Source organism: Falco rusticolus, chromosome 1 (genome assembly GCF_015220075.1).
Source record: "Falco rusticolus isolate bFalRus1 chromosome 1, bFalRus1.pri, whole genome shotgun sequence".
In the NCBI taxonomy this organism is placed as follows: domain Eukaryota; kingdom Metazoa; phylum Chordata; class Aves; order Falconiformes; family Falconidae; genus Falco; species Falco rusticolus.
In genome coordinates, this window is record NC_051187.1 from 34777507 (window position 1) to 34799526 (window position 22020).

Consider the following 22020-nt stretch of genomic DNA (forward strand, 5'->3'; position numbering starts at 1 on the left):
AAGAACTCATGCCCAGGTGGAGAGCAGCAGAATTCCCCGCCCTCCACCCAAGCTGGCAACTGCCATATTCTCTGCTCCTCACCCGTGCAGATCTGGCTCTAAGGCGCACATGGAAAGGCTGGAGGAAGTGACCAAGGAGATTGAAGCCACTGATACCTACCAGCTGCGGGACACTGAGCTGATCTATGGAGCCAAGCATGCCTGGAGAAATGCAGCCCGCTGTGTGGGCAGGATTCAGTGGTCCAAGCTGCAGGTAAGCACCAACTCCACTGCAGACAGCTGGCACATTGCCTGCCAAAGGATGCACTGGAGTTTTGGAAAGGCAAATTTTACTCTTCAAATCCCTGGGGAAGCACAGCACAGATACAGTTGCGGGTGTCCAGCACACAGCAGCTCTGCACTCCTTGACAGTGGTGGGGGTGCACAGCAGGGAACTCAGCAGAAGCATCTGTGGGGTAGGTGTAGCTGAGGTGTCTGTCTTTGAAATGGGGCCAACTGGAAGGTGGTGCTTAGAGAACATTTTCCAAAATCAAATACTGCTCCAGTATCTTACATGTTGCTTCCAAAACTATTGCTCTGCCTTGAAAGAGGCAGCAGGACACACTCATCCTTGGTACAGAGATGCATGGCTGGCTCAGTGCCCTTGTGACTAGCTGGAAGCATAGAATAGGATCTGAATTAGTGATCTCTAGTGGAATCTCTTGGTACAGAGATGATGTCTCCGTCTGTAAGCTGCAGCACAATTCTTGTGGCTGCTTCACACAGGGTACAGGCACTGCCTGGGGCCAGGAGGCTGGGCCTCCTTTTCTCCCAACTCAGCCTTCAGCCCTACTGTTCCACTATTTCTTTTGGCACATCTGAACCGTAAGGGGAGCCATTTCTGCAAGAAGTTGTCTTCAAGCCTCCTGCTGACCCTCTTTCCTGGGTTGTCCATCCTTTTGTAGATGCCCCGTCCCTGGGAAACATTCAAGGTCGGTTTGGCTGGGGCTCTGACCAACCTGATTGAGTTGAAGATGTTCCTGCCCATTGCAGGAGGGTTGGACTAGGTGACATTTAAAGGTCCCTTCTGACCCAAACTGTTCTATGAGTCTATGATTCCTCATCCTCTTGGTGTCCCTCAGACCTGACAGACCCCTATCCTGTTTCAGCTCTGAGTCTTGATCTACAAGAGACAAAAAGCAGAAGCCACAATTTTTGGTGGATGAGCTAGGAACTGCAGCAGGTTGGGAGCACTGGGTTGAGAAGGTTTTTGCCTGAGCAGCAGATGACTCACCTCTCCTAAGCAGAAGGGGCAGCTGTGTGATACCCATGTGTTGTAAAGGCAGAGAATACATAATTATGGAGCTTTAGATACCTAACAAGTCACAGTGGTCTCTAGAGCTTTCCCTGTGCTGTTTCTTCTGCTTTGCTCTGCCCTAAGAGTTGGAGCATCCTATAGCATCGCCACAATTGCTTCTACTGTTCCAGGTGTTTGATGCCCGGGACTGCACCACAGCCCATGGGATGTTCAATTATATCTGCAACCACATCAAATATGCCACCAACAAAGGGAACCTCAGGTGAGCCATCTGGGAGTCACCAGGGTTTATATCTGAAGGCCTCTGGGTGTGTCAACCCAGCTCTGGGCCCTGCTGACATTACCTCCTTTAGCAGCTGTTGCACAACAGGATGGATGTAGCCAGCACCTGTCCTGGGGAGCACCAGAGGGACCTGGTATCAGGGGAAGGTGTCCTGCAGGTTCAAATATATCTCTTCTTGCTCTCTGTGGGACCTCAAAGGGCAGATTTTCCAATTATTTATCCTTTGATATATTCTATATCAAATGCAGAGCACAGATTGTTTTTCAGACCTACCTGAAACCCTGTGTTAGCAGCCAGCTTCCACCTGGAGCTGAATTGCTGGGTATTCACCAGCACTGCCTCTTCCTTCCAGATCTGCTATTACCATCTTCCCGCAGCGCACGGACAGCAAGCATGACTTCCGCATCTGGAACGCTCAGCTCATCCGCTACGCTGGCTACAAGCAGCCCGACGGCACGATCCTGGGAGATCCTGCAAATGTGGAGCTGACAGAGGTACCGGCTGAAGCCACCCTTCTGGGGTACCACGGGTGTGGGACTGCTGGGGGCATGCAGAAACTCTGACCACCCCAGGAGTGGGGAGGGTGCTGGGTCCGGCAGGGTTTATCACATCCACTGTGGTGCCATGAAATGAAGCTGGGTTTGCCTCACCCTCAGATATTTTCCCGGGAATGAAAGCTGTTTCTATCCATGCAGGAGTTGGTCATAGCTGTACCGAAAGACTCTTATCTCATTTCCTTTTGCTGAGAAGGGGTCACTTAGTGGTGCTGAGGGAACTGTTGTGGGAGGACATGTGTGTCCATTGCTGTCCTGAGCCACTGGGAATCAGAAATGGCATTTGCCTCATGCTGCTGCCTGTTGGCGCCGCCCACACAGCACCAGGGCTCTGCTGAGCTCAGCTCTTCCCAAACGCCTCTGCTTTTCTCACCCATTTTCTCCTTCACCATTACAGGCACGAATAGGGTAAGCAGCTTTTTCAGAGCTATGATCCTACCTGAGGATCTAGTTCTAGGCTCATTTTCAGCCCAAACCCCCCTTTCTTGGCCATGGGTTGGCTGTGACAGGCAACCTCAAGTTGTAGCTCCCTTGGATGGAGGTTATTACTCAACCTGTAAGGGCATCAGAGACGCTGTTAGGAGATCCTGCTCAGTGCCATGCCAGTCTGCCCATAACGCTTGAAAAGCAGGTGACCTGCTGGGACTTCTAATCCCATTGTTCTTTTGCCTGTAGATCTGCATTCAACAAGGGTGGAAGGCACCACATGGGCGCTTCGATATCCTGCCTCTGCTCCTCCAAGCCAATGGCAATGATCCAGAACTCTTTGAAATCCCCCCAGAGCTTGTGCTGGAAGTGCCCATCCGGCATCCCAAGTAAGTCAGAGTAAGCCCTAAAACTGCTCAAGGGACTCAGCAGGACTGAGCTCTGGTTTCGTGCTAAACCATCTCCTGTGCTTGGCCCTTCCTTGCTGTGGCTTGGGTGCTTTACTGAAGACCCTCTTCTAGGTCTTCGCTCCACTCTGATGTAAAGCTGGCAGAGTCTGGAGGTGGAAAGCAAGTTGTGTCCTTGTCTCAGGGCTGGTTTTCCTTTCCTTGAAGTCTACCAGGACTTATGTCACTCTGTAATGCTCCAGATGTATCACTTTCTCCCCATAAACAGCTCCTGAGGGAGATGTTCCTTCCAGGAACCATTCTGTTCGCATGTCCTTCAGCCTGTGGCTGGTAGCAATGCAGCCTGCTCCATTCGCCTGCCTGCTTCGGGCAGGGGAGGCCTTGCTGGTTGCCTGACCATGTTGTATCCTGGCAGGTTTGAATGGTTTAAGGACTTGGGCCTGAAGTGGTATGGTTTGCCAGCAGTTTCCAACATGCTCCTCGAGATTGGTGGCTTGGAATTTTCTGCCTGCCCCTTCAGTGGCTGGTACATGGGCACAGAGATTGGGGTCCGGGACTATTGTGACAACTCTCGCTACAACATACTGGAGGTAATTCCCCATCCTCAAGGAAGGCAGGTGCTCCTGGGGTGCAGTGGGTGTGTATGAAGTTACTGGGGAGCAGGCAGGACACTGGGAAAGTGTTGCCTTGAGTGGGAGAGTACAGGACACCTAAGTCTCCCTTAGGCGGAGCCACATGGCCAAGGGTGTGATGAACTGGCAAGTATTTTTGTGTCCTATGGGGCCAGCTGCTACCTAAAACAGTGAGTGTGATGCCTATTGAGCTCCACATAGACTTCTCAAAGCACCTTATTGATCAGCAGGCACCTGGTCATGTGCTTGATTGAGGTCAAATGCTAGGATGTGGTGGGGCTGAGAGGATGCTGAGACACCTCGTGACTCCTCAGGGACATGCCTGCCCACAGGGACCCTCCAGCTGGCCCCTCTGGAGTGCTATGCCTCGGGGACTCCCCACACAGAGGACAGGGTGACTCAGAGACAAAGCCAAGCCACGGGGAAATGCTGGTGCAGGCAACCTGCACCCATCAAGGCTGGTTCCTTTGCCCTTCCAAGGGACACGCTGTGTTACTTGGAGGGGCTGCATCCCTCTCCAGTTGCTTGAAAACCAGAGGGGTGAGAGCAGTGGTGTGTGTGCCCATGCCCGTCTGTGATCATGCCTGGTGGAAGGACTCCAGGCAGAAGAAACTAAGAACAGAGTTTTGGGAGGAGCAGGGGGTCTGGCATGGGGAGAGGTGCAGGGATCTGTTCTTCCCAGCACATGGATCACCACCATCTCCTGCTGTGCCACAGACGTACCCATTTCCTCTCTTCCCACAAAGAGCTGCTGCTCTTGATGGCCCTTTTCAGCAGCATTTAGTCATCTTCTGGTGCTTGGGGGTGGAAGGGAGGCCAGCCTGGCCTCGATACTCTCATGGAGAGGAAAAGGCAGGACCACGTCTTCTCAGGGGAAGGCAAAATGCCAGCCCCTTGTTACAAGCACACTGCCCTGCCCTTGTGCCAGCCTGGGTCCCTTCTCTGCCTTCCTCTCCCCAGGCAGGTATCTTCAGTCCCTGGTTTTTGGCAATTAAAAGTGTTCACCTTCCACCCTGCTTTGTTACAGCAAGTGGCCAAGAAAATGAATTTGGATATGAGGAAAACATCCTCACTGTGGAAGGACCAGGCCCTGGTGGAGATCAACATTGCTGTGCTGTACAGCTTCCAGGTACCTGAGCAGCAGGACTGTCTTGTTTGGGTCACGCTTGAGGGACACAGGGATTGGATGGGACAAGTATGGAGACATCTGCCCAAGGACAATGGCAGCAGCTGGTATACTCAGCTGAAATTGGGCTGTGCCTTCCTAATTTTGGGCTGTTCCAGGAGCCTGCAGTGAAATTTAATAATCTCTGTGCCCTGGATGTTGCAAAGACAGCACCACCAGCATCTGAGCTGTGCCATTGCAGAGGGAGTGCCCCGAGGGGTCAAGATCCAGCCCTTCTGTCCCATCCATGAGGCAAGAATTGGCTCAGGTTCTCTCCCTGCCTGCACTTAAAGGTTGAGTAGCAAAACTAGTCCTTGGTAACCCAACTTCAGAGGGTGGGAGTCCTTCCCAGAGCTGGATCAGAGCTGCTCCTTGAGTTGTGCAAGCCATGAAAGAGTTCCCCAAGGGGCTGAGCAGAGGATGCTCCATGCCATTCATACCACCTTAGTCTTTGCTTGGCCCATGACAAATAACAGGAGGAACAGCCATCCCATAGCACATCTACTCATGAAGGACAAGGGCAGCTTTACAGCCTCCTTGGGAAGACCAGGGTCAGGAGCCACCTTGTGTTGTCTTCAAAGGTTACGGTCCTGTAAGACCATGGGAGTGAGCCAGATTCGGGCCAAACAGCTCCAAATGTAAAATCTTGGCTTTTGCCTTCTGGACTGTATTAACCCACAGCTGTTGACTCTGCTTTCTTGTCCCTCCCACAGAGTGACAAGGTGACCATTGTGGATCACCACTCAGCCACTGAGTCCTTTATCAAACACATGGAGAATGAGTACCGATGCCGCGGAGGCTGTCCTGCTGATTGGGTGTGGATTGTCCCACCAATGTCTGGCAGCATCACCCCAGTTTTCCATCAGGAAATGCTCAACTACCGTCTCACACCTTCCTTTGAGTACCAGGTACTGTCTGCACCCTACCTGCCACCAGTGCTGCGTGTCCAAAGGTGCAGCCGAGAGCAGGGTGAGAGCTGGAGCTCAGAAGATGTAGGAAGGAGAGGGACACCATCTAGTCCCTTCAACAAGCTGTCCCTCGAGGCAGCGAAGTCCATGAACAAGTCTAATTGATGATTCCCCCCCCAAGGCAGTGTAAGAACCCCCTGGATGTTACACCTTTTCTCAGGGCAATGGCTTTTGGGCCCTCCAGGAGAACATGGGACACCTGAGCCCCCAGCTTTCATGCTTGGATCAAGCAGAGCTCCCCACTTTGGAAGTGCCTAATTTTGCACTTTGATGGGTAGGTGAGGAAATGACCTGGTAGTCACTGTATCCCTCCTTCCTCCAGCCCGCAGGGATCCAACAATTTGATGGGGGTAGGGAGGGGGGGCCCAGCAGGCCAAACAGTGGGCTGAAATGCTGATGCTGGAGTATTTAACACTTCAGACCATGGGAAAAAGGCCCCTAAGCAAACATGCCCTTGTCAGCCAACCATGCCTGCTCCACTGGTTTTCACACAATGTGACCTTTAGTCAGAGCCCTTAAGGAACAATCACAAACCAGGAGCAGTCTGTTCATTTCTGTAACCAGTCCACAAGGAACCCCAATGGTTCCTGGCCCTGATTACAGACAGCCACCTGCGAGAGCACTGAATTACCTTCTGCATGCTTGTCCCTTGCTTCAGCTGCCTCCCCTTCCCAAAGGGCCTCTCAGGAAAAAAACCCAACACATACACATGGGCTTGGGGAGGGGGAAGGATGTGTTTCCATTGCTTCTCCCCTTCTGGTGTTGCCTTTCTTCTTTTCCCCTGTGGCTTATTAACGCTCATCTCAGAGGTGAGAAGGCATTTGGCCAGATGCTGTTACAAGCCAGCAAGGTTTTATTATATAGCAATTTTTCTGTGCATACTCCTTTGCCCAACTGCCTCAAGAAGCCCATGGGGCTCCAAGGATCAGGGACTATACAGAAGATCGAGAGCTGTGAAGAGGTCAGCTAGTCCTCCCCTTCATGACTAGAGGAATTCAACACTAAGTGCTGTGGATAGAGCTTTTCTCCAAGCTCTGAGCACTGCCCATCAGCTGCTGCTGCTCTTCTTTCTCCTAGCCGGACCCCTGGAACACCCACATCTGGAAAGGGGTCAATGGGACACCTACCAAGAAGAGGGCCATTGGCTTTAAGAAGTTAGCAAAGTAAGTACCAGTGGGGTCTAAAAGGCCCTGTAGTGTTTGGGGCCAGTCCTGGTTTTGGGCAGCTCTGTTTGCTGTGCTGTTTGATAGTGCTACCCTATGGATGTGTGCAAACTGATGGGTTGTGAACCCAGAGGTCAGACCACTGGAATCTTTACCTGCCAAGAGGGATATATGGAGAACGGGCAGTTCTTTGAACACCTCATTAGACCACTAAAAGGGGTGTGACCAGGTGAATACCAGATGCTGCATGTAGCCTCTTTTCCCAGGCGGATTCGTTCTCCAGAAAGGTGATCTTCAATGCTCAGGAATGGCTTTCTCACTTCTTGGGGGCCTGTTTCTCCTTTCACAGCCTCCTGGGGCAGAGAGATCACCCATCACCGTTCAGCACCATGCTGGTACAAGCAAGATGAAACTCATGTCCATATTTCTTTTTTTCTCACTGACTCTTTAGTTACTTGAGGAGCACTTGTCCCACTGCATATCTAAATCTCCAAACACCCACTCTGAAAGGAAAGGGGAGATAGGAATGAGGAATCTCCCAACAGGTAGCAGATGGATCAGTGCCGAGCTGAGATTTGCACTTCATGGCCAGTTGACCTCTAGTAATGGGCCATGCAAGTCCCTCTCCCCTGCCAAAGCTCCTAGTCAGCAGGGGTGTAGGAATGAAGTGTAATTTGGACCCTTTTGCTGATCCTGGGCCAAATGCCTCCCCCGTGGGCCATTGGCAGAGAGGTTCTTGTAGGAGCTGCTGGCTCCGTGGCAGCAGAGCCCTGGGCCAAGACTGGGGAGGGCTGGGTCTGCCCCAGTATTGGTGGCCAGGCTGCCAGGTGGCCTTGTGCTGTTCACAACACCTCCCCACCTTCAGTTTCCTTGAGTGCCTACTATCAGTTTGCTCCCACTCTTCAGCTGTCACCTTCTGTAAGCTGTTTTCTATGGCGCATACCTGAACGTGATCAGCAGCTGATGAATGTACTCCTTAGGCTGACACTGGTGCCTGGGTCTGGGCTGCAGCCCGAGGCTGGTGGAGAGCACAGAAAGATTAATTGAGCCATTGCATTAGAAGAAACAATGCTTGTATTTATGTGTGTGCGATTGATAAATGATTTTATAAAAATGTGAGCATGGCAGGTAATTAAAAAAAAAATATCTCCATTGTTCCTGACGTAGGGTAGAGGAATTACTTTTGTAATTTACCTTTAATTCTGCCTGGATCTGAACTGATCAGCTGAACAAGTGGTGGACCGAGCCCAGCAGTCCCGAGCGTTGCACTTGGCACTGGCTGCAGCATGATTTTGATGTCTGCTCAGACAGGCTGTGCTGGTTCTGGCCAGATCAGAGCGTTCAAACCTGCAGTCCCTGCCGGTCCTGCCCCTTCCCTCCCCTGGGGCCAGGGGACATTGCCATCATGGGAAAGCAAAGGGGCAACTTTAATATGAAGAACTAAACAAAGGAGTGGTAGTATAGCAGCAAATATAATGCTCCTGAGGCTGACTTCAACATGGAGGGAAGCTGCCCCGGGGAGGCAGGACGTAACAGACTGGTAGGGTTTCCACCTCTTCTTTCCTCCCCTTTTTTCTTTCCCTGGGTGATTTTCCCAACCTAGAACATGTCTTCCCTCCTTGGCAGGGGGAAGCTGGGCTTCTCTTCTCCTGCCAGTGTAACCAGTCCAGCTGCAATCTCCGTTCCCTGTAGCTCATCTGAAGGGGACAAAGGAGTCCTGCTGAACTTGATCACCCAGGGCAGGGTCTGATCACCCTGTCAAAGTGAATCAAGCAGCTCTTATTCTTGCAAAGGCCACAGAGATGCTCTGTGCTCTCTCAGCCCCTCCCGAAACCGTCCCTTCCCTATTGCAACACACCAGACTAAATCCAGACCTGCCTTTCTGGTGACCCCATTTAAAGGCTTGATGGTCCATGTCAAAAAGGTGAAGATAGTCTTCACTTAGGAAAAATAATGTTAATGTGATTATGAATGGCCCTAAAATAACAAACTTGCCACACTGGGCTTGGTGCCTTACCATGCAACCCAAAGCTGGCTCATGACAGCCTCCCTTGTCCCCCATCACTGTGCTCCCACTGATGCCAACCCAGCCATCAGCACTAGCAAAGACAAGGAGCCAGTGTTTTTAGCCAGGATTAGAGATGCCAGTGACCCCTCAGGGCCCCTCTGACCTGCTCTCAGAGCTGAGCTAGTGGGGAAAACGAGAGCAAATGCATCCAGTCATGATTGCAGCCACTGAAGGCAGCCAGCTGGACACAGTCCTGCAAACACTCAAATAAATGTGCAACCTCTCAGCCTCAGGAGGGCTGTTCCTCTGAGTAAAGTTCATAGTTTTGATGGAGTGCAAATCAAAGGAACTACAGCAAGCTTCAACTGACCTTCTCAGTGTCTCAGGGCTTTGTATGTGATATGTGGAGCCCAGGCACTTCTGCTTGCCTAGAACACCTTCAGAAAGGCAGCCAGGTAGGATTTAAACACATGAAGAGATGGAGAAGCTACTGTTTCTCCTGTAGCTTGGGCTCTGGTTGGTCTCCAGCTTTTCCTTTGAGGTTATGTGGTCACTGCTTTCAGCTCCTGCTGCCCCTGATTATTCTTCTGTTTCTCTGTCCCTGCAGAAAGACCACCTCCTCACTTGGTTTATCCATGCAGGTATTGCAGTTCTGTGTTCAGGCTCCTCCATGCAGCCTTATTCCCTGAGAAGTCAAGAAAAACACGCTTTTCCATAGCTTCCTGGTTTAGTATATAACAACGAAACCAGTGATGCTGCAGCTTTTTAAGGCAGGCTGTTCATTTAATAACAAATAAAATGGTGTGAATAGTCTGGGCTAGAGGGACTGACAAGGAAGCAGGCTCTCTTACTGGGAATTATTCTTGCTTCCTAGGGCTGTGAAGTTCTCAGCCAAGCTGATGGGGCAGGCCATGGCCAAGAGGGTCAAAGCGACCATCCTGTATGCCACTGAAACAGGGAAGTCGCAGGTCTATGCAAAAACTCTGTGTGAAATCTTCAAGCACGCTTTTGATGCCAAGGTATTGTACTAGCTCCCAGCCCCTGCAAGATTATGTGCGCATCTGGTTGGCTGTTGGAAAATACAGGGCTCACTGCATGTGGAGCTCCCCAGTTGCCAAGGGTCTTAAGCAGCTCCCAGGATATGACCTTGTGGGTCTGGATTAAAGCCTGCACGGGAATTTTTCCAGCTAATTTCCATCTAATAGTCCTGCAGGCATTGTAGCATACATACATCTACTGCCTCTCCAGTGGTAGTCCTATGGTTTGTCCATATCCCTTGAGCCTCTTGTTCTCATCTTCCCTGTGTGGAGATCTCTGCCAGTGCACTGGCATGAAGTCAGCAAGGATATGCTGCTCCCATCCCCAGGTGGACAGGAGTTCATCCCAGGAGACCAGCTGATGGTAGATCTCCCCACTAAAAGCCTCTTGCTAACGTCTCTGTTGCTCCCAGGTGATGTCCATGGATGAGTATGACATTGTGCACCTTGAGCATGAAACCATGGTCCTGGTGGTCACAAGCACCTTTGGCAATGGAGACCCACCTGAGAATGGAGAGGTAGGGCATAATGCAGGGATGGGTGACTACAGCAGGGGCGTGAGCAGGGGACAGGCAGTGGGTAATGGGGAGAAGCAGCCTCTTTTTGCTCAGCCTGAGCTGGAATGGCCCCAAACAGATCCAGGTGCTGCTCTTGCCTGCCTCCAGCCTGTTCTGAAACAGGGATATCTACTTATTCCCTGCTGTGAGACAAGTAGTTACTTGTTGCTAGTAATCTGTTGCTAAATTCATCCTGTACAACTGATGTCAGTGTCACACAAGAGGTGCCAGCCCCTTGACTGGGGAGCCACGACCTCATCCAGCCCTGTACAATAACAGCTCCGCAGGCTGATGGGAACAGCAGAGAGCAGAGCCACAGCCCGGGCTTTGGTCACAGCTTCATTTCCTGCAGAGACTGGCAAAACTGATGGCCTTGTTTTATTTCTTGCTGCAGAAATTTGGCTGCGCGTTAATGGAGATGAAGAATCCCAACTCCAACCTGGAGGAAAGGAAGTAAGAGCACTCCAACCCCCTCCCTTCCCACTCAAACCCCAGAAAGCAGGTGGCCCCACAGCCAGGACAGCCTTCTTCTCTGCTTTCCTCCTCTCGGAAGGGGATGTGAAATCCTCACGCAGGTTTCAAGTTTGCAAAGATTCAAGGGATGGGACCTGCCTGGAGGACCAGGGGATTGAGCAGGTGGAGGTCCCAGGGAGGATAAAAGCACTGACTCGGGCATGCCTGTGGACTCCAGCTTATAATTCCTTGGGCTGACATTTTCAAGCTTGTCTCTTCAGCTGTAAGAGGCAGGCATCTATAAAAAAAAACACCTAAAAACAGGGATTCCCCCCAAACCGTTGAATCTGGGAGCTGAGGCTGTCCAGGAGACACCAAAATAGTAAGACTTGGAGGTGGAAGGGAGTTCCCAGTTATGTGGATGTAGGTGGGGGAGGGCTTGAGAACCAAATTTAACTTCTTGCATCATGTGAAAATATTTCTAGAGTAAATAAGAGCTGTTATAAATTCTGGCTGTGATGTTTGTAACAGTGAGTCTAGAAGTGGTACCTTGGAGACAGGGTCTGGGTTTTTAGAAAATCCCTCCTCGCTAGAAAATGAGCCTTGAGCATCCCAGTGCATGTCCCAGAGGCTGGGAAGTGAGGGCAGCCAGAAAAGTGTTAATCATTTGGGGCCTCCTCTAATTTTAGCTATTAAGTACAATATATTTCGCTTAACTGGGACACTGCTCTGCTCTGGAGTCTCTCCTGAATTAACACAGTGATGCTTGCAAGTGGCAAAAGGCTTCTCCTTAATTAAGGAAGAATTAGCACTGGCCAGTGGTACAGTGCAGTTTAACCGCCCTAACTTTCTGCTTGAGCAATGCAGAGCAGTGCCAGTGGGACTGAGAGTAGTGACAGACACATCAGGGAGATGATTTGTACCTCTCCACTGCTGATGACACAGTCCCGAAGTGGTCTCCTTGCTGTGCAGCCAAGTCACCTGGTGGATTCCACAGGGCTTGCGAGCCAAAACCCTACTAGGTGCCTTAGCAGGGACAGCTGACAAAACGGGACATGCAGGCTGCCCTGGAGGTTTCTGGGTGGAGAAGGGGCATTTTGCAAGTGGCTTTCACCCCAAGGATCTTCACTTTTTGGGGCTAGGTTTGTGCAATGTTGGGTTGGGTGTAGGCGTGTCACCCATGGCCAGCCAGGGAGATTTGAGGAGGACAAAAGCACCTGAGCTCAATGCTGGCTGTCCCAGTCACCTCTAAATGTAATTTAAGGGACTGGCAGGAGTTTCTGAGAGCCAGGGCAGCCTGTGACTTAGTTACCTGACAGCAAAAGAGGTCAGAGTGCTGGAAAGAGCTACCTGCAAGGACAGATCAAAAGGGTGAAAGCTATTTTATCTGGAGGAGACAGAAATGTCATGCGGTAGCAGACTTTACACAGGGAAAAAGGTGATTGTGTAGGCAGAGGGAATAAATTGCTCCACATGGTCCCACCACTATAGGCCAAGATGTCATGGCTCTATAGAATCATAGGATGGTTTGGGTTGGAAGGAACCTCAAAGATCATCTAGTTCCAACCCTGCTGCCCTGGGCAGGGACACCTTCCACCAGACCAGGTTGCTCCAAGCCCCGTCCAGCCTGGCCCTGAGCACCCCCAGGGATGGGGCACCCACAGCCGCCCTGGGCAACCTGGGCCAGCGCCTCACCGCCCTCAGTTTCTTCCTTATATCTAATCTAAATCTGCCCTCTTTCAGTTCAAGCCATTCCCCTTGTCCTATCCCTACACATCCTTGTAAAAAGCCCCTCTCCAGCTCTCTTGTCGGCCCCTTTAGGTACTGGAAGATGCTCTAAGGTCTTCCTGGAGCCTTCCCTTCTCCAGGCTGAACAACCCCAGCTCTCAGCCTGCCCTCACAGGAGAGGTGCTCCAGCCCTCGATCATCTCTGTGTCCCTCCTCTGGACTCGCTCCAGCAGGTCCATGTCCTTCTTACGCTGGGCCCCAGAGCTGGACGCAGGGCTGCAGGGGGGGTCTCACCAGAGCGGAGCAGAGGGGCAGAGCCCCCTCCCTCGCCCTGCTGGCCACGCTGCTGGTGATGCAGCCCAGGGTATGGTTGGCTTTCTGGGCTGCGAGTGCACATTGCCGGGTCGTGGTGAGCTTCTCGTCCACCAGCATCCCCAAGTCCTCCTCAGGGCTGCTCTGAATCCATTCTCCTCCCACCCTGTATTTGAGCTTGGGATTGTCCCAACCCATGTGCAGGACCTCGCTGACATTAAGCTTGAAAAAAAACCTTTTGCAATGAGAGGACAACAGGGAGGAAACTGCCTGGGGAAGAGAGGCTGTGTCAGCCTGGCATCTGGAAAAAGGTGGAGAGAGCAGCTCCTGCCCGTGCATCCTGTGGACCCCTGGCTCCATGCCCACTGAGGGATGCTGAGGGTGGCTGAGACCACCCAGGGTGGGAATTGGTGACCTCTCTAAGCCACAGTGTCTCAAGGACCCTCCCAGGGCACTGCAGCTGCAGCTCTCTGACCACAGCCCAGGGGTTTTGCTGCGGCTGTGTATTTGATTCCTTATGTCTTACAGCAAGGGTTTCCTAAGGGTTTTCAGAAGCATTCATAAACCATTCCCATTTAAGGATCCGCTGGATCTTTAATATATATATTAATAAGGATAACATAGTCCATGCTTTAACAGTCACACCCCACCAGAAGGACCTATTCCTTTCAGCAAAAGCTGCTGTTGCCCTGACCTTCAGCCCAGCACCCAACTGGGGAGTTTGGGCTTCATGCCCGGCTAAATCGGTGGGCTGTGCTGCCCTGCCTTGGCCACGTAACCCAGGGTGAGAACATGGCCCAGGGACAGCAGAGAAAGAAGTGGGTCCATCCAGATGTAGTGAAGCAGAAAAAGCATGAGAAGTCTGGCAGAAAGGAGGAGGCTCTGGAGCAGAGGTGGAGCACAGGGCTTTGCAACCCTGGTGGTTATTTTGCTCAGGGGTTGTCTCCTCTGCATGGTGTGCCGGGTACAGGAGGTCTGCTGTGACTCATCCACACACTACTGCTTCATTGCTCTGGCAGTATATTTAGAAACTCTTGTGTAGAGCAATTTTTGAAGATGGTTCAATTCAGAAATACTTCTGCTGCTGTCAGATTTTTTTCTCTGCTCCCCTTCCCCCTCCTCATCCCCTTTTCTCTCACTCGTTTGTTTTTTTACTTGCTATGAATGAAAAACCCTTCAGAATATCTGTTCAGACATATACCCGACCTTGTGTGCAGGCAGGGAAGGACAGGTAAAGCCAAATGTCCTGTCAGCTGGGAGCAATGTGGTGGCCAGCACCTGGGTCAGCCCACTGGGAGGTGACTGGAGGATTTCATGGAGAAGACCAGGTCCAGCCAGGGGCATGCAGCATATAGGTTACTATGGCTTAACCCTGGGAGGGAGCACATTTCTCTGCTCTAGCCACTGATCACGGTGCCTGCTCATGGAATATTGAGCCCTGAGCTCTACTTAGGTCTCCTCCACAATCTGGTCACCTTTGAGCACGCAGCCTGGTGGGAACCACAGACACATTTGTCACCACTGTAATACTTGATGCTGTCGCTGTTCACAGGAGCTACAAGGTCCGTTTCAACAGTGTCTCCTCTTACTCGGATGCACGGAAATCCTCAAGCGATGGCCCTGACTCCAGGGACAACTTTGAAAGCACAGGGCCCCTGGCTAATGTCAGGTAGGTAGGATGGGGTAGAGGTAGCAACCTCTTGTTGCAGAAGGGACAGAACAGGATGTGGTGCTGCACAGAGCCCCTTTCTCCTACTGCAGCTCTTATATAAAACATGATGTATTTCTGTAATGTGCAGATCTCTCCACAGTCCCTCCTGCTGCTGGTGGTGGTGGTGGTGGAGGAGGGGGAGACATCAATGTCCTCCCCAGCTCAGCAGCCACAGCTGTGCCACCTCTTCGCAGGTTCTCTGTATTTGGGCTGGGATCACGTGCTTATCCCCATTTCTGCGCCTTTGCCCGGGCAGTGGACACCCTCCTGGAGGAGCTGGGTGGAGAGCGGATCCTCCGCATGGGAGAAGGAGATGAGCTCTGTGGCCAAGAGGAGTCCTTCAGGACCTGGGCCAAGAAGGTCTTCAAGGTAACCCACTTCCCTTGTGCTCCAGGGAGGAGCAGGGGGGAGCAGGACACAGGGACAGAGAAAAGCTGGTAGTTAGAGTAGGATCGAAACCCAGCCTCTCCTTCTCTACACCAGGATACCCAGCCATCACCCTTGCCCACAACAAAGAGGTTCTCCATATTTTGGTAGAGCTGATGTTCTGGTTTGTGCTGACTGCCAAAGGGTGAGCAATGTGCTGACTTCCTGCATTATCCCAGATGCCTGGGGAAGGAGGGCACCATGAGACATGCCCATGGCCACTGGTATAGCCCTACACCTTTGGAGGCTCCTTCTCCATGTGTTGGCTGAGGTGGGGTGGGACAAGGCAGGTCATGGGGCTTGGTCAGAAAGCCCAGGGGCAGCAGGGAGATGCCTGAGAGCCTGGTGCGTGCTGCAGGCAGCGTGCGACGTGTTCTGTGTGGGGGACGACGTCAACATCGAGAAAGCAAATAACTCCCTCATCAGCAACGACCGGAGCTGGAAGAGGAGCAAGTTTCGCCTGACCTATGTGGCTGAGGCCCCGGAGCTCACACAAGGTATGAAGAGGGGGTCACCCCAGAGAGCTCTGGGCATGGGGCAGGTAGAGGAGAAGACATAGTGGGCTCAAGCTGGGGTGAAGGGGCCAAACCTCCTTACTCCTTCTGTGTTATATTCCCAGCATTTCAGTCTTGCCTTTCCCCTCCATCACATGCACAAGGAACAGTTTGTCATGGTCTGAGATCCCTCTGGCTGGTCCCTGTCTGTATCTGTAACAGAGATGTTGGGATATGATCTGATCTCCCTCCTCCTGACCCCATTTTTTGAAGCAAAGAGCTGGAAACCTGGGAGCTTTCCAAGCTTGCTTTGTCCAAATGCTGCTCCACTGAGCGTTGCGGTGCAATGGCAGGTCCAGCCCACCGACACCTGGCCCCTCAGCACGGCTCCTGCAGCTGATGATCTGCCGCACTGGCTTAGCTCTTCCCAAATTCAGCCGCTTTGCTACCAGCCAGGTGGTACTGGCAGCAAGAGGTGCATGCCTGCATGTGAGGGCACGTCCCCACACCTCATGAGGGTGGTTTCAGAGTCATCCTTAGTCACTAACAAAAGGGATACATGTTTGGTTTCCCCCCCTGGGTTTCTGATCCCCCAGGCTCACTGGAGATTTGCGGATGGGGGCAGGAGGGTGGTCAAGCCCACGGTCTGCTCGCTGCAGCTGGTGTCAGCCAACTCCAGTCTGAAGGGCTGAACCTGTAGCAGCAGCTGACAGCCCTGCAAAAGCCAGAAGCTGCCTGCCTTGGCCATGGTCTGCTGCATTGCTTCACTGACTCTTCTGCTCCACAGGACTGTACAGCATCCACAAAAAACGTGTCTATGCAGCACGGCTTATCACACGCCAGAACCTGCAGAGCCCGAAGTCCAGGTAGGAGATACAGCTGTCCTGGGAGCTGCGCGCACTCATGGTGCACCCAAGCATCCATGCACGCAGTGCTGCACATGACCCTTGACCCCTGAATGTCCCATGGATACCATCTTTGTGGAAATTAGGACCAAGGCTGGAAGCCACATGAACCCAGTGAAGGGTGTTCCCTGCCTTTTTACATGGTGAAATCTCTTCTGCTACATAAATTAGCCTGCTGCCTGTAGGGATGAGAAGATGGGTGGCTGCACTTGTGGAGTGGCAGAGTGCATGTAAAGAAAGGATAAAATTGCTGAAGCAAGAGGTTAAACTGTTTTTTCCCTTTAAAAAAAAAACTGAGGGTGAGTCAGCAGAGGGGGGGTGGGTGCTGCAGTGTCCTTTCTAGCTCCCTGCTGCAACTTTGGTGACACACTCAGTGGAGCACCAGGGCTTGGACCTGCCACCCAGCACACCCAGCAGCTCCTGAGCCAGAGCTCAGCGACTCCCTGAAGAATTCCCCCAAAACACACCCTGCTTTTTCTCCTTTCCCTGTAGCCGCTTAACGATTTTCCTGCGCCTCCACACCAATGGGCACCAGGAACTGCAGTACCTTCCCGGGGACCACTTGGGCGTGTTTCCAGGGAACCATGAAGACTTGGTCAATGCCCTGATTGACAGGCTTGAAGATGCCCCTCCGGCCAACCAGCTGGTGAAGGTGGAGCTCCTGGAGGAGAGGAACACAGCTCTAGGTAGCCACAGCCATCTCAGCATAGAGATGGCCTCCCTCCTCCTCGCCCATCCCCTGTAGCAGTTCTTGTAGCTTCTCAGGGAGGTAGATGGGCCCGGGACAAATCACTTCCATCTCACTGCTCTGTTTGCCTGGATTGGGAGCACCTCCTTCACCCTTCCTCTGCCCAGAGCCATTGCTCATCTGAACTTGGGATGTAGAGTAAGGGTTTGAAGGGTGACCAGGGCCATGGGGAAGATACTTCCTTATTCTTCAGAAAAATAAACAGTGTTTGTATTCTTATGGAAAGAGCCATGTCTAGGACTCGAAAGAAGTTAAGAGATCTTGGTGGACCATCCTAACACTATATTTCAGGGATAAGTTTGATACCCTAGTGCCATGCACAGTGTAATAGGAGATGGAAAACAGTATTAACTCAGAGTAACAGGCTGGAGGTGGTGCAGTATCAGGCTCATATTTGTGCTCATTGTACAGCATCCCACTTGTAGCATGAGAATATCTCTTTGGCTCCTCTTTCCAGCTCTTCATCCTTCACTGTCTCAGAGCTAATAAGGGGAATGAAAGCAAGGATTTATCCACCTTGGCTCTTATGCTCAGCTGATCCCATGTTTGTGCTGAATTCCCTCCTGGCAGGTGTCATCAGTAACTGGACAGATGAGAACCGTGTCCCACCATGCACCATCTTCCAGGCTTTTAAGTACTATTTGGACATCACCACCCCTCCCACACCCCTGTTGCTGCAGCAGTTTGCTTTGTTGGCCACCAGTGACAAGGAGAAGAAACATCTGCAGATCCTTAGCAAGGTAAAGCCTCAGACCTCAAGCCCCAAGTTCTTCAAGGCCCTGGGGACAACCACAACCCCAGGGTATTTTCATCCCACACTGTGGTTAGGCTGAGTCTCTACCTGTGACAGCAGAGCTCCTCCTGCCTGCCTCCACTGTCACCTACCCCAGCTTTGCCATAGGCCTGGTGGGATATCAGTTGAAGTACCTGGCTTGGAAGAGGGCAATGCTGCAGCTCTCTCCTCACTCCTTCCCTCTTTCTCTGGCTGTAGGGCTTGCAGGAGTACGAGGAATGGAAGTGGTCCAAGAACCCAACCATTGTGGAGGTGCTGGAGGAGTTCCCCTCAGTGCAGATGCCCTCCACGCTGCTGCTCACACAACTCCCCCTCCTCCAACCACGCTACTACTCCATCAGTTCCTCCCCAGAGATGTACCCAGGCGAGGTCCACCTCACCGTGGCAGTGGTCTCCTACCGCACGAGAGGTACCATGCTCATGCAGGGGCCAGTGGAGACAGGCTTGGCATGGGGAGCAGGGAAAAAGCATTAGTAAATGGGTAACACCACAAGGTCTTTGGCAGAGAGATGGTATTTTAAAGCCTTTCTACCTCTGCACTGACAAGATTCCTTCAACCCATGACATTGCTGTCCCATGTTGTGGAGAATGGTCATTTATCAAAGGGCAGTGTATTGCAGAGGTGCCAGATCTGGGTCAGGTACCAGCAACAGACTAGCCACTGTGGCTCCAAGCTCCATGTAGGATCATGTTTGCCCACACCAAAGTCCATGTTGCCGCTAGCCAGATTTCTGTACCTGTGCAAGCCCTGATGTGTCCAAGCAGCCCTGGTCATGGTTTAGATGGACACAGCTCCAGCACCCCTGCAGCAGGTAGGATGCAGGGGAAGACAGTGGCCATTCATCTGGGGCTGCCATGGAGGGCTTGTGCCTGGAAGCACCACAGCATGTTGCTGCTTCTGCCAAAAAGGACCAAAAAAAGTTGGGTGCTTCCTAAGTATTGTGGAGGTCCAGCTATCCCAGGTCTGGGTCCTGGGTGAACTTGGGTAGCTCCACAGATGGATCCAAGTGCCAAACTTCTACCAAGTTCATGAATGCAAAGATACTAAATGTTTCAGTGGGATGTAGCAGGGAGGGTTTCAGAAAAGAAAGCAACTGGAGCAGTTGGCTGGTGTGTCAAGTACAGACCTCCTTCCCTCCCCTCCTAGATGGAGAAGGACCAATCCACCACGGAGTCTGCTCCTCTTGGCTCAACCGGATACAGACTGATGAAGTAGTGCCCTGTTTTGTAAGAGGGTAAGCGGTCCACACAAAGCAAGGGGTGAAACAGATGGGGCGAGCTCCCTTGCAGGATGAGTTCTTTGTCCTCGATTCTTCTTTGCAAAGCTCTAAGGGTGCAGGGAAAACAGGGTTGGACTTGTGAGCAAATGGGTCCCTCTCAGGTGCAGTTCTTCTGCACTAAAATGTTGCTTTCTGGGATTTCACCTCATTTTCTACCCCTCCTTCTCTGGGTGGTGTCCCAGCTTGCTGTGGACAAAGGTGAGGGAGGGAGCACCTTGCTTGGATTTAACTGGTGTCTTCAATGTGTGCAGTGCACCCGGGTTCCACCTGCCCCAGGACCCCCAGGTGCCCTGCATCCTCATTGGCCCTGGCACAGGCATCGCCCCTTTCCGGAGCTTCTGGCAGCAGCGGCTTTTTGAAATCCAGCACAAAGGTGGGTTGACACTTGTTCCTCCTGTTTCTCAGCTTGAGCGGTGCTCAGGAGCTCTGGGCGGGTGGTGTGGGGATGCGGGTCCAGTCCTCTGCCTGGGCTGCCCCAGCAGAGGCAAAGGGCTTCTTGCAGCAGTGGCTGTTCCCAGCGCAGGCTTGGAGGTCAAACTCCTGAAACAAACTCCATGACAATCCTCCTGTAAAACTCTGCAGTACTGCAGTGCTGGCATTATTTTTAAACATCATTTAATGTAAACTTACGTAAAACATATTTTTTTCACTGATCACTTAGACCATTTAAGAAAATAAAATTTAATTTCTCCCCAAAATCTGACACAAGCACCCCTGCCATGTGACCCCAGGCCATGTGCTGGCTCAGGCAGTGCATTACCTCCTCCTTGCTGGTTTTTCCTCCTTCCCAGTTTGGCCAGGGAAGGCTCCTGGCAGTCTTGCGCAGGGTGCTGGGACTGCTGGCAGATCTGGAGGGAAGTGGCTTGCAGAAAGGGGGTATTGGTGGTCCCCAGACTAACTGCTTCCTCCATCTCTCCCCCAGGTCTGAGGCCTTGTCCTATGGTCCTGGTATTTGGCTGCCGGCAGTCCAGGATCGACCACATTTACAAAGAGGAGACACTCTTTGCCAAAACCCAAGGTGTCTTCAGAGAGCTGTACACAGCCTACTCTCGGGAACCGGACAAACCAAAGGTGCATGGCAGGCACTGCTCTGGTCCTGGTGGGCAGACCTGGGAAGCTGTAGCCAACCGGCATGGCGTGGAGATGCTGGTTCCTTGGCACAGCCATGGCAGCTCATGCCTTGGGGCACTCTAGTTGTAGAAGTGTGCAGGATTGTGCCCTTCTCAGTGCAGCCCCACTCCTAGAGCGCATCCCCATCCCTGTGCCAGTCCAAAGGTGTGCTCATATTGCTCATGCTTTTCCCTGGAGGGCTGCAGCTGCCCTCACCAGGCGAGAGCAGATAAGGAGGGGAAAAGGCATGTTTTCCCAAGCGGGTGGGCAAGGAGGTTTGCCACCCAGTGGGGTGCCCCAGCGCCAGTGCAAGTATCTGGTCCAAATCCACACCGCCACCTGAGCAGGCCTGGCAATGAGGTATATGGTGAAGGTGTGAAAATGCAGGAGCAAGGCAATGTTTTGCTGCTTTCCCCATCTCTTTTCTATTGTGGTGGGTGCTGTGAGGTGTAGGCATGCTCCCCTGCGGAGGTGATCACATTGCACTGCTGCCTCAAAGGCAGCACACAAAGCTGGTGCACACAAAGCTGGCTGGAGCATGCGGGTGGACAGGGCTGAGAAGCTGTAGTTAATCTCAACTCCCACCTCCTCCTGCCTCAGAAATACGTGCAGGACGTGTTACAGGAGCAGCTGGCCCAAACCGTGTTCAAAGCACTGAAGGAGCAAGGAGGCCACATCTACGTCTGCGGGGATGTCACCATGGCCGGGGATGTCCTCAAGACCATTCAGCGCATCATGAGGCAGCAGGGCCAGCTGTCGGTGGAGGAGGCAGGTGCTTTCATCAGCAAGCTGCGGGTGAGTAGTGTCTGCACCACGAGACACCGTGCAACCTCCCGCCACGGGCACGGCACCTGGTGCCTCCTGCTGCAGAACGGGCAGCACCGAGGTGACAGACACTGGGGGTGGATTGCAGCTCCCACCCATGCTGCCTGCACCAGGGCAAGGTTGGGAGTGTGATCTTCCAAAGCTTTGGGTGAGCAGCGGAAGTCACCTTGCTTTGCAGGAGCTCTGCTGCAAGCTGCAGCCCCCTCAGCTTGTGCTGGACTCCTGTGATGAGCCTGCTGCTGTGCTAAGCACAAGCTCTTTTTGGCATCCTTAGTAGCCCAAGCAGGCTTGTTCACCTTACTGAGTGCCTGCTGTCCCTCCATCACTGCAGCAATCCAACAGGGCAGTTTGTGGGTCCCCTCCCCAAACTTCTTCTGTCTGCGTGGCTGGCTGGGTGATACTCTTGGGCAAACATGTTGATGCAGGCATTGCAGCTGAAGCATAAATGAACTCAGTTTGGGACCCAGGCCCAAGAACAGATGCTCCAATGGCTCTGCTTCTCCCCAGGAGGACAACTCAGCCTGATTCCTATGGCTCCACCCCTTCTGAACCACGTTCCCACACTCCATCCAGGAGCCGAGGGAGCCCAAAGCCATATTTTTAGCTGGTTTGCAAGCAAAAGCTCTTATTCATGGGCTGGCCCCAGGCCCTGATGGCCAGGCAGTCCCTGGGTTGCCAGCAGTTGAGGAGATCTAACCTTGAGAAGGTCATTGCACCTCCCTGCTTATTCTGTACTTC

At 52.4% G+C, this 22020-nt stretch overlaps 1 protein-coding gene across 1 annotated transcript in view; it reads left to right on the forward strand.

Moving 5' to 3' along the window:
- Positions 1-22020, forward strand: part of NOS1 (nitric oxide synthase 1) — a 49535-nt gene that overhangs the window by 17102 nt on the left and 10413 nt on the right. Inside the window, exons 5-26 of the mRNA XM_037386172.1 lie at positions 91-253; positions 1468-1559; positions 1933-2074; positions 2810-2949; positions 3383-3557; positions 4627-4728; positions 5478-5672; positions 6810-6895; positions 9778-9922; positions 10354-10458; positions 10892-10950; positions 14543-14659; positions 14896-15070; positions 15486-15624; positions 16409-16487; positions 17019-17212; positions 17845-18014; positions 18266-18476; positions 19215-19302; positions 19599-19720; positions 20270-20418; positions 21058-21252. Coding sequence (XP_037242069.1) covers positions 91-253; positions 1468-1559; positions 1933-2074; positions 2810-2949; positions 3383-3557; positions 4627-4728; positions 5478-5672; positions 6810-6895; positions 9778-9922; positions 10354-10458; positions 10892-10950; positions 14543-14659; positions 14896-15070; positions 15486-15624; positions 16409-16487; positions 17019-17212; positions 17845-18014; positions 18266-18476; positions 19215-19302; positions 19599-19720; positions 20270-20418; positions 21058-21252 — 3043 coding nt within the window. The remainder of the gene's footprint in view (positions 1-90; positions 254-1467; positions 1560-1932; positions 2075-2809; positions 2950-3382; positions 3558-4626; positions 4729-5477; positions 5673-6809; positions 6896-9777; positions 9923-10353; positions 10459-10891; positions 10951-14542; positions 14660-14895; positions 15071-15485; positions 15625-16408; positions 16488-17018; positions 17213-17844; positions 18015-18265; positions 18477-19214; positions 19303-19598; positions 19721-20269; positions 20419-21057; positions 21253-22020) is intronic.